Source organism: Conger conger, chromosome 18 (assembly GCF_963514075.1).
Source record: "Conger conger chromosome 18, fConCon1.1, whole genome shotgun sequence".
NCBI classification, from domain to species: domain Eukaryota; kingdom Metazoa; phylum Chordata; class Actinopteri; order Anguilliformes; family Congridae; genus Conger; species Conger conger.
In genome coordinates, this window is record NC_083777.1 from 28,962,169 (window position 1) to 28,972,879 (window position 10,711).

The 10,711-nt window shown below is 47.3% G+C and overlaps 1 protein-coding gene across 1 annotated transcript in view; it reads left to right on the forward strand.

The window, feature by feature from the left end:
- The first annotated feature begins 580 nt into the window (after positions 1 to 580).
- Positions 581 to 10,711, forward strand: part of wdr11 (WD repeat domain 11) — a 57,079-nt gene continuing 46,948 nt past the window's right edge. Inside the window, 6 exon segments of the mRNA XM_061227591.1 lie at positions 581 to 770; positions 4,017 to 4,128; positions 7,275 to 7,428; positions 8,260 to 8,412; positions 8,415 to 8,432; positions 9,960 to 10,146. Coding sequence (XP_061083575.1) covers positions 685 to 770; positions 4,017 to 4,128; positions 7,275 to 7,428; positions 8,260 to 8,412; positions 8,415 to 8,432; positions 9,960 to 10,146 — 710 coding nt within the window. The 5' untranslated portion in view covers positions 581 to 684.

Consider the following 10,711-nt stretch of genomic DNA (forward strand, 5'->3'; position numbering starts at 1 on the left):
TCGTATATTTCACAGTTCACTGATTCATTTTTGGATGGTTTTTAATTATGATGTAGCAAGGCACAGTTAATTTTTATTTTTTTTAAACAGACTGCATGACACTTTCGAAAAATATGAATGTAAGCCCACAGGTTTACACACACAAACACACACGCGCGCGTGTAAACACACACACACACACACACACACACACACACACACACAGAGAGAGAGAGAGAGAGAGGGGTAGTCTGAACAAAAAAGAGAATTTCATTAAAAGCACAATCCGCAACTACTTAATACTTTTACAATTACTTAATAATTGTCTGCTCCCTGCTAAATTGATGAAGGGCATTGTATGATTCTTAATTATACATTTTTTTAAAGCAAGCTGACTTTCAATTAACTGCACGCAACGTTTAAAAATCCGGCTTTACATTAATTTCTAAAAGAATATCGCCGCGCTTGAACAGCTTTTTATCATTGCCTAATACAATACTGAATCCTCGTCGGAACGATTGCTTCGTGGGAACCTTTTCTAATCGGGGAAACATTTCTGCACGGCCAGAAGCGTAGCAGCACACTGGATCTAACTGTTCTTCCTGTTTATGTTGGTCACAGCCGTGATTGCAGTCAGTTTGCTGATGACAATATCGGTTTGATTTCCAGTTTTCATGTAGCTAATTTCAGTCATTCACAGTGATAATGATTCCTTACACTGTGAATATTAAGCTTGCCGCACGGACGTTGACTGGCACGGTCAATTTACAAAACAAAACCGCTGTCGATTGGTAAGTATGGCCCCTTCTTGACAGGCTTGAACTTGGAAGTCTGTGGTGAGTTTTAATTAATGAATTAGCTAAATTAGCTACTGTAATGGATTAACAATCGCTAGGCCCTCAATATCATAATTATGTGACTCTTGGCGCTTGTTATTTTGCATCTATCTCGTCGGTTAATTGTGGTTATCTGCAAAGTAGTGTAGCTACTGTACTGCTAATGCGTTTGCTAGCTACATTGAGCTTGCTAGCTAATTAGCAGCGATTCTATAGACGTATTGCTCCCTTCTGGCGTTGTCGTTGTAATGGTCATAGTCTATGAATGTTCCGTTAACAGCGCATATAACAATGGTAGCCATCTGCTTGCTAGTTAATGTTTGCCAGTGAACAAGTTCTGTCCATTGGTTTGATTGCGAACTAGATGTGTGAGGTAAGTTAGTTACTGCACATGCACATCGTATGTAAAACATAGTGACGATAAGTTTCAATTTATTTTTACGCTTTAGTAGTTCGTTGACGTTGCTGTTTGTCGCAAGTTATTTTGCACTTGGATAGTTATCCTGCTGAAAAAAAACAAAAAAAAACAGGCTAGTTTAAAAATAAAGCTGGTAGCTGGTTGAGCAGTTAGACCAGCTCCCTACTCAACATGATTTGATCCGCTCAAGCTATGTTTTGAAACAGCTGATACCTGGTATTAGAAGCTGGTCATAGCTGGATTTCACACCAGAGTAGTTACATTACATAGGCTAAAGCTAGCTGGTGTTTCGCTATCGATGTTCTTGTTTGAGCTTGAGAAATATTGTTCGCTGCAGCGCAGTTTCATAGGTTTTTGCATGACTGGGTTTTGCCCATTGATTTGTGTAAGTGTATTTCCACGACTGTGATTCATACATCCGAGGATTTACACCCATTGACCCATCATAACCTTTCCCAGTTTGTCTGACTTGTCACTCGCATAGTTGGCAACACTGTGGTTTGGGAACCCGTATCAGTAGTTTGTAAATAGTCTGCTTCGGCATTGCAATTTTTATATAATTATTTTATGGAAAGCAATATGTAGGCTAGTTGATTCGACTGCACAGATCTCATTTTTTCCTCACACTAGGGTTGGAAACACCAACCTTTTGGCCCCAGTTAAGCAACTTTGCCACTAAGCTATAGACTGCCCCTGTTAGGTGTAAAGTGCTTTAGTATTACATACTTCGTCAGATATACTATGACATACTTCCTGTAGATATACTTTGTAAGTTGATTTTGTCTCTATTAAAGACCAATTTCTTTGATAAATGCTGTATCTATTAAACAACCCCCTACACCTGTATCAGACCTTTCATGCACTTGCAGTATGATACCGCTGCATATCCACACTATTCCTTTGACTTTCATCAAAGATACATTTTATCTCTTCGACACAGTCGACCACCTCATCTCATCTTTCACTTTCACACCGGTGGCACACACATTCCCTAGGATATGAGCATTCCCTGGAATATGTGACACATTCTCTGGCACTTGTGGCAGCCACATTCCCTGTGATCTGTGGCCCATCACCACTAGTTTGCTTCTTGCCTCGATAGTCGCTCTTTCCAGGTGGCATGGACGGGCACGGTTTTACGATCCCATAGCCTCTCTATGGGAGTCCCCCAGGGTTCCGTCCTTGGTCCTCTTCTATTCTCTCTCTGTGCCCAGCCTATTGGTTCTTTCATCTCCTCCCATAGTCCATCTTATCATTACTATGCTAATTACACAACATTTTCTCTCCATGCCACTAATGCACTAGTCAGTGTGCATTTTAGCCTGCTGCCATGGCACTGAGTTGGATGAACATTGGTTTTCTAAAATTGGCTAAATGTTACTATAATAATAATAATAATAATAATTATTATTATTATAATTATCCTAGGCACTGGCCATCTGCTGTCTGGGTTACTGCTATTCCCTCATCACTGGCCTGCCTGCCCCCCCCCAGACCCCCTCAGCTCATCCTGGGAAGATTGTAGATCAAGCTGCAGACTTCTTAACACCAGTCTATAGTCCAGCGACAGAGTGTCGCTCCACTGGAATCGCAGAATGTTCACGACCGTTCTATTGTTGCCCAGCGTAGTCTGTGCTTGTCGTCCTGAGCAGTAAAGTATAAACGCACCGCAGTCGCCCCAGAGTATAAACCACATGTGACTGCGACCAGCAGACATCACATTGGTTAGAACGGCAGAAGCCCCCCTCCCGTCTCCGGAACCCGGGCTAAAAAGCCTCCTCAGTCTGCTCCTCCTTATCGCGCCTCTGATCGTTCTTCATTAGTTTCCTTTGTGTGAGTAACGCCGATGGTATAGCTGGGCAACAGCGGGTTTCGCTGTGTGGTGGCATTTACCTTTTTGTTTTAATTAGTTTCCTTGGCTAACTTCACGCGGATTGATCATAAATAGGCCTTCTGTTGCTTCTTGGTGGAGTCACACTTGTATTCCTGAGAGTACCGTAATTTTCTCCACCAGTTAGCTTCTCTGGATAAGAGCTTTCTAAGGGAATGTGATATTTTTATATTGTTTTTTGGTGGATTTATTTTTTTCCCCCCCATTTGCAGATATGACCTTTAGTGGGCATTTATGGTTTATGCTCAAAGGAAGTCTGGTGATAAAGGAAATGTCAGAATCATTTTCAGCACCGTATAGAATGTGCAAGATGTCTTCTGTTGAATAATGTGCCGTTTCTTGTCCTCTTTCCTTTCTTCATTTTCTCATCTTGCCCTCCTCTGACCTCTCCTCCTTTCCAATGTTCTCTCCTTCTCAACTCTCTGTCTTAATTTGTGAGCGTTTGCTCACTGAATTGGCATATTTTACTTCGGTGAACAGTGTTCAAGGGTTCTGGGGGATTTTTGGGTGTGGGGAACTGCTGTTTTGAAGCACTGATTTGAAGAGCCATTTTCTGTAACTGCGGTTGTATTTTTGCTTTTTGTTATTGTGTTGTTTATGTTTCTTTGCGGTTCCATGTAATGCCTTTTTCTGTGGTTATTTCTTTTTTGTTCATTTTCTTTTCCTCTTTTTTGTATGCGTGTGCGTGTTTGTCTGTGTGTGTGTTTGTAATACTGAGTCTCTGCAGTGTGTGTGCGTGTGTGCATGCGTGTGCGTGCGCCTGCGTATGCGCGTGTGTGTGTGGGTATTGTTTAATATATTGTGAACATATAGGTATAATTTATTTCTCCATTTTGTTCTGTGCAATAAAGGAGTCCTAAAAGTGAAAGTCCCCTCTCTGTCTCTCCTCCAGGGGCTGGCAGGGGCTCATCGCACAGGGCTGCCACTCCAGCATCCTCATCATCGACCCCAAGACCGCCCAGACCATCCAGGTGCTGGAGAGGCACAAGGCCAACGTCGTCAAGGTAACGCGTCCCCCCCAGCTCCCCCCCTCCTGAGGGAGGGGTGTGTAATCACATGGTGAATCTCACACTGGGGAGCAGCGGCAGATTGCTGGTGTCTTTCCTCCTTATCGCCGGCTTTGTCTTCATCGCGCGCTGGTGATTATTTTCCGTGTGTGCGTGCACGCTTTCCCGCGCGCCTGTCTTACGGCTAATTTCATCCCCACGTTCCCCTCCCCCTCCGAAAATAACAGGCTTGTGGCTGACATGGCGTTCCCAGTGAAGGTCTCTCTCTCCTCCCCCCCTGTCCTGATTGGGATTCCTGAGAAGCGTCCTTCTGAGCGATTAGGCTGTTAAACTGTGTACGTTTACACAGGTACATACTTATTAGAACTTAGACACGCGTGTAAAGGTCACCTTGCTCATGAATATTCATGAGCACCTGCCGTCCACTGGAAAAGTGTATGGATCATTAGTGCAAGGGCACGACGTTCAGGCTAACGTAATGCGGATACGATCACTCACTTTCAGGTGTGTAAACAGTGTGTGTGTGTGTGTGTGTGTGTGTGTGTGTGTGTGTGTGTGTGTGTGTGTGTGTGTGTGTGTGTGTGTGTGTGTGTGTGTGTGTGTGTGTGTGTGTGTGTGTGTGTGTGTGTGTGTGTGTGTGTGTGTGTGTGTGTGTGTGTGTGTGTGTGCGCGCTTTTAAATGTCCTCTTAATTCCAAGAGAGAGAAATCTTTGCCTCGGGATGGATAAGGGTTTCAGGAATCGGTATTATTTAGAGTTCAGTTGTGAGACGTATGTGGCAATGGGCTTGGTGGAATCTTGGCCTACACTGTGTCGCTTGTGTATAAGCGACTGATAAGCTACTATTCAATTACTGGAAGACTGGAGGGCTTTCTGCGCTGGAATTTGTGACGCTGATAAAAGTGTTGTTTGCTTCTTGTTAGATTTGTTGTCCCTGTTTTCAGCTCTCCATCCACGCTAGAATGGCTCTTTTTACATTTTTAATTAAACCTTGTGCCTTGTTTTATTTAGGCATGGGCAGAGTGAAACAGCGTAATGTTTATTCAGGCCGTTTTTTGTTCTTTATTTTTTTATTTTTTTAATCTCTCCTCTTCATTGGGGTGAGGATATACTACTGTGGTTAATGAGGTTTGGCGTATATTTGCTTTGGAGTGCATTCTGTTTGTGCGATGGCTGAGTGGAGTTTGCGCAAGCCAAGCTTCCTCAGACATACAGCCTTAACCTTTGACTGGGCACTCGTATGTGCGTGATTAGTACACTGTAAGAGCGAGTACACTCGGAGTACAACTTCTGAAAAGTTCATTAAAAGTAATGAATCTGGCCAGTGATAATACAGACAGAAAGTAAAGTCAGTTAAGTGTGTGTGTGTGTGCGCGCTTCCTTGCTTGCCTGTGTGTTCGTGAGATGGCGTATGTGTGTGCGTGGCCCGCAAACATGGTCAGTTCCGGAAACGCTGGCCAAGCCTTTACTGTCTAAAACTGGACCGTACACACTGCTGAGACTTTCCTCAAAAAACCTTCTAAAATCGTCCTGTATCGTGTCGTCTCAAGTCAGCGGTTGGATGAAAACCGGGCTTTACTTTACTGCCAATTTATCCCATTCTTTTATCCAGGGTGACTTACAGTGCACACACAAGTGCAAAGACAGATATTCCTTTATTGATCCCCAGGGGGGAAGTCCTTGTATATCCTCACCCCAGTGACAGAAAGGTAGACGAAGATTGAGGGATTGAGGTACAGAAATCCCCCAGAGGCGGGAAGACGTCCCTCTCCAGAGACATCGCAAGCGCAAGAAGTGCCCGCCGGACATCTTGTCAGCTACTCGAGTAGTTTTAAAACACATTTCTCCTTTCTAAATTGAATTCAAAATATGTTTGGATATTTTATATATTTTAGCGGAGTACTCTGAAAGAGTGCGGCAGCCTTGGCTCACCGGGGGTTTGGAGCTGTAAGTGTGGTTAAAGTCTCAGTCTCGCATCCTGTCTCTGCCAGCCGTACTGTAGTTTAGTACATTAGTCATCTCCCCCATGGGGAGCTGTGCACTTGTGTTACGCTCATATTGGCTGTTAGAACCAAAACATTTTCATGTCGGAGTGTGTCAGAGTTCTGCACTCCTGTCACCCCTCTCCCTCTCTCTCTCTCTCTCCCCCTCTCTCTCTCCCCCCCCCCTCTCTCTCTCTCTCTCCCTCTCTCCCCCTCCTCTCCCTCTCTCTCTCCCCCCCTCCCTCTCCCTCTCCCTCTCTCTCTCTCTCGTAGGTGCTTGCTCAGCAGTTCCAGTAACCTTGCTTTTTTTATTGATACAGAAATGCAGTACGTCTCCGTAAACATACCTTAGAACAAAAGGCAAGCAAAAGGGGGCAGCCTGTAGCCTAGTGGCTAAGGTACATTGCTGTAACCCCGGTGTAGCCACAATAAGATCCGCACAGCTGTATCGCCCTTAACCCCCACTGCTCCAGGGGATTGTCCCCTGATTTCGCTATTTATTGTATGTTTACGTACAATATTGTGTATTCTTATGCTTTTAACTTGTAGAAGAACCTGTGCACTTGTAAGTCGCTTTGGGGCGGCCTGTAGCATAGTGGTTAAGGTAAAGGACTGGGACACGCAAGGTTGGGGGCTTGAATCCCGGTGTAGCCACAATAAGATCCGCACAGCCGTTGGGCCCTTGAGCAAGGCCCTTAACCCTGCATTGCTCCAGGGGAGGGTTGTCTCCTGCTTAGTCTAATCAACTGTAAGTCGCTCTGGATAAGGGCGTTTGCCAAATGCCAATAATGTAAATGATTAAAAACGTCTGCCAAATGACAGAAATGTAAGCTGTAAGTGTATGTCGCTCTGGATAAGGGCGTTTGCCAAATGCTCTGGATAATGACTGTAATGTAATGTAATGACTAATGTAGTGTAATGTAGTGTAGTGTATTGACTAATGTAGTGTACTGTAGTGTAGTGTATTGTAGTCTAATGTAATGTAGTGTAATGTAGTGTAGTTTAATGACTGTAATGACTGTAGTGACTGTAATGTAGTGTAATGACTGTAATGTGTAATGTAGTGTAATGACTGTAATGTACTGTAATGTAATGTAGTGTAGTATAATGACTGTAGTGTAATGTAGTTTTGTGTAATGGCTCTGTAACGCCCCTCTCTCAGGTGAAATGGTCGCGGGAGAACTACCACCACAGCCTGAGCGCTCCGTACTCCCTGCGGCTGGCCTCGGCCGACGCCGCCGGCAAGATCATCATCTGGGACGTGGTGAGCGGCACGGCGCACTGCGAGATCCAGGAGCACACCAAGCCCATCCAGGGTGAGACGCCCCGCCTGTCCCAGCAGCCTCTGGGGCGTGCGGAGGATGCTTCATGCGGTTTAGAGTGCTCTCCATCGCGAGCTGTCGGGCGTTCACTGATGATGATTTGGATTATGGTATTTTTCAGCCGTAATTGCGTAGACGGGATGCTATTCTTGCGTTACGGTTGAAGCGTTAATGGTCTTGGTTGAGATTACGCGTGTTCCTGACACGATTCACTTTGTATTCATTCTACCGCACTCCCACTCTCATTCTCAGGAACAATAGCATTGGTGCTTAAGTAATGTGCTGTATTTAGCTGTAATGATCCTTATGTGATGAATAAGGATATGCTGACGAGTTCAATCTGTCTTTCTCTCTTTCCTTCCTCTCTCTCTCTCCCTCTCTCCCTCCCTCTCTCTCTATCCCTCTCCCTCTCCCTCTCTATCCCTCTCCCTCTCCCTCTCCTCCTCCCTCCCTCCCTCTCTGTTTCTCCCTCTCTCTCTCTCTCTCTCTCTCTCTCTCTCTCTCTCTCCCTCCCTCCTCCCTCTCCCTCTCTCTCTCTCTCTCTCTCTCTCTCTCCCTCCCTCCCTCTCTCTCTCTCTCTCTCTCTCTCTCCCTCTCTCCCTCCCCCTCCCTCCCTCCCTCCCTCTCTCCCTCCCTCCCCCCCCTCTCTCTCTCTCTCTCTCTCTCTCCCTCTCTCTCTCTCTCCCTCTCTCCCTCTCTCCCTCCCCCTCCCTCCCCCTCCCTCTCCCTCTCCCTCTCCCTCTCCCTCTCCCTCTCCCTCTCCTCTCCCTCTCTCTCCCTCCCTCTCTCTCTCCCTCCCTCCCTCCCTCTCCCTCTCTCTCTCAGACATGGACTGGCTCTGGGCTCAGGATGCATCACGTGACCTCCTCCTGGCCATCCACCCGCCCAACTACATGGTCCTGTGGAACGCCGACACGGGCGCCAAGCTGTGGAAGAAGAGCTACGCCGAGAACATCCTGTCCTTCTCCTTCGACCCCTTCGACCCAGCAACCTGGCCTGTGAGACCACCTTCTCTCTCTCTGTTTCCTCACTCACTCGCTCTCTCTCACTCCATCTCTTCCTCTCTCTCTTCCTCTTGTTTCCTCACTCACTCACTCACTCACTCTCTCTCTTCCTCTTGTTTCCTCACTCACTCTCTCTCACTCCATCTCTTCCTCTCTCTCTCTGTTTCCTCACTCACTCTCACTCCATCTCTTCCTCTCTCTCTCCGTTTCCTCACTCTCTCTCCCTCCCTCTCTCTTTCTCCTTCCCCATCTCTCTCTTTCTCTCTCTCTGCCTCTCTCTCTCTCTCTCTATGTTGTGTGTAACCTCAACAGATCAGATGCCGCAGATCTCTCAGGCTTGTGTGTGTGTGTGTGTGTGTGTGAGTGTGTGAGTGTGAGAGTGTGAGAGTGTGAGAGTGTGAGAGTGTGAGAGTGTGAGAGTGTGAGAGTGTGAGAGTGGTGATGTGTGAGTGAAAGGCTCTTATCAGACAGGGTGGGGAAATGAATCTGATGCCCTGAGATGAGAGTGTAATGGCCCCTGATTGTGTGTGTGTGTGTGTGTGGTGTGTGGTGTGTGTGTGTGTGTGTGTGTGTGTGTGTGTGTGTGTGTGTGTGTGTGTGTGTGAGTGTGTGAGTGTGTGGTGTGTGTGAGTGTGTGAGTGAAAGGCTCTTATCAGACAGGGTGGGGAAATGAATCAGTGTGTGTGTCAGAGATGAGAGTGTAATGGCCCCTGATTGTGTGTGTGCGTGTGGCTTCCCCCCTGTTTCATCTTCGCCCCCTTTCATTTCCTAAATCCTTTGTTCCCGTAATGCTCACAAGAGCCCTTTTGGGGAGCGGAAGGGCATATCTGATTGCTTTCTCAGGAGAGCCGAGCGTTTTTGATGGTTGGGTAAAGTCTCGGGAAACTGTAAGAAGCCACAATTATAGCATCACAGCAGTCACCCTCATTCTGCGGAGAGCAGCGCTCCTGAGCTCCACGTCCTGCGGCCGCAGGGTCTGCTGATCACTCCGCGTCCTGCGGGCCGCAGGGTCTGCTGATCACTCCACGTCCTGCGGCCGCAGGGTCTGCTGATCACTCCTGCCGTGCGCTACTCCTCCTGATTTCACTGGTCATTTTACCCGCCTGGTTCAGGTAATAAGGTAAATGGTGAAATCAGGTGGTGTTGAGGAGACGCTGCGACCCGCAGGATGTGGAGTTGAGTAGCACTGGGAGAGTCCATTCAGACCAGCGATGCCCGCCTTTTACCTCTAAAGTGTACCTGCTGCTTGGCTTGCCTAAAAGCTCGATCATATCTAGCACTGATTCAAACCTGGTCTTGAAAACCCCCCCAGTGTTTCTGCCCCCGCTGCATGTCCTGGCAAGCTATTCCACACAGGGGCCACTCTCTTCTGTGTGACTAAACACTTCACAGCGCTAACGTCTGTGCGGAAAGTGTGATTTGAAGCGCTGTAACGTCTGTGCGGAAAGTGCCATTTGAAGCGCCGTAACGTCTCTCTTTTCCCGCCGTCCCTGCGGCCATTTTGTTTTCGTTCCTCTGCAGTGCTGACGAGCGAGGGCATTGTCTTCATCACGGACTTCTCCCACTCCAAGCCCCCGGGCAGCGGCGGGAAGAAGGTGTACATCGCCAGCCCTCACGCCAGCCCCGCCCACAACAAGCCCGCCGCGCCCACGGGCGCCAAGAAAGCGCTGAACAAGGTGAAGGTGCTGATCACCAACGAGAAGCCCAGGTCAGGACCCCCGCTCGTCCACGCGCATGCCTGTCGACACGCAACGCGCCGTGCGTGCTCTTCTCCTATTGGTCCACACTCTCAGCGTGACGCATGACATTACGTTATTGGCTTTACAGTGCATACCCAGGGCGCTGAAAGACCCTAGAGGGAACTCGGTTCGAAATGCTGGGAATGACCTCAAAGATAAGGACTTGGGCCTTCTACACATGAGCACACACTGGCCAATCATGAACAAGCGCTCAGTCAATTATAATTATTTTTTATACATGTGTGTTATTTATAAATCTTTTGCCAATACAAATCGGTATAAATAAGTGTAGTGTCCTGACACTGTTCATAAATTAGAAGCAGGATGTATTGATTCTATAATACTCTTATGCTCAGTGTCTGTAGTCCGCTGTTCTCTCCGTGTTCAGTGCGGTGATTGTCACCGCCTGGTGAATTCGCCACGTGACCGTTGATCCTGATCGGCTGGCTAATGGGAGCAGACAGGCGCAGAGCGAGGCGTTAACGCGAGGCGGGGACCTCCATTTTGTGAGCGCTGGTTATGAAGAGGAAATGG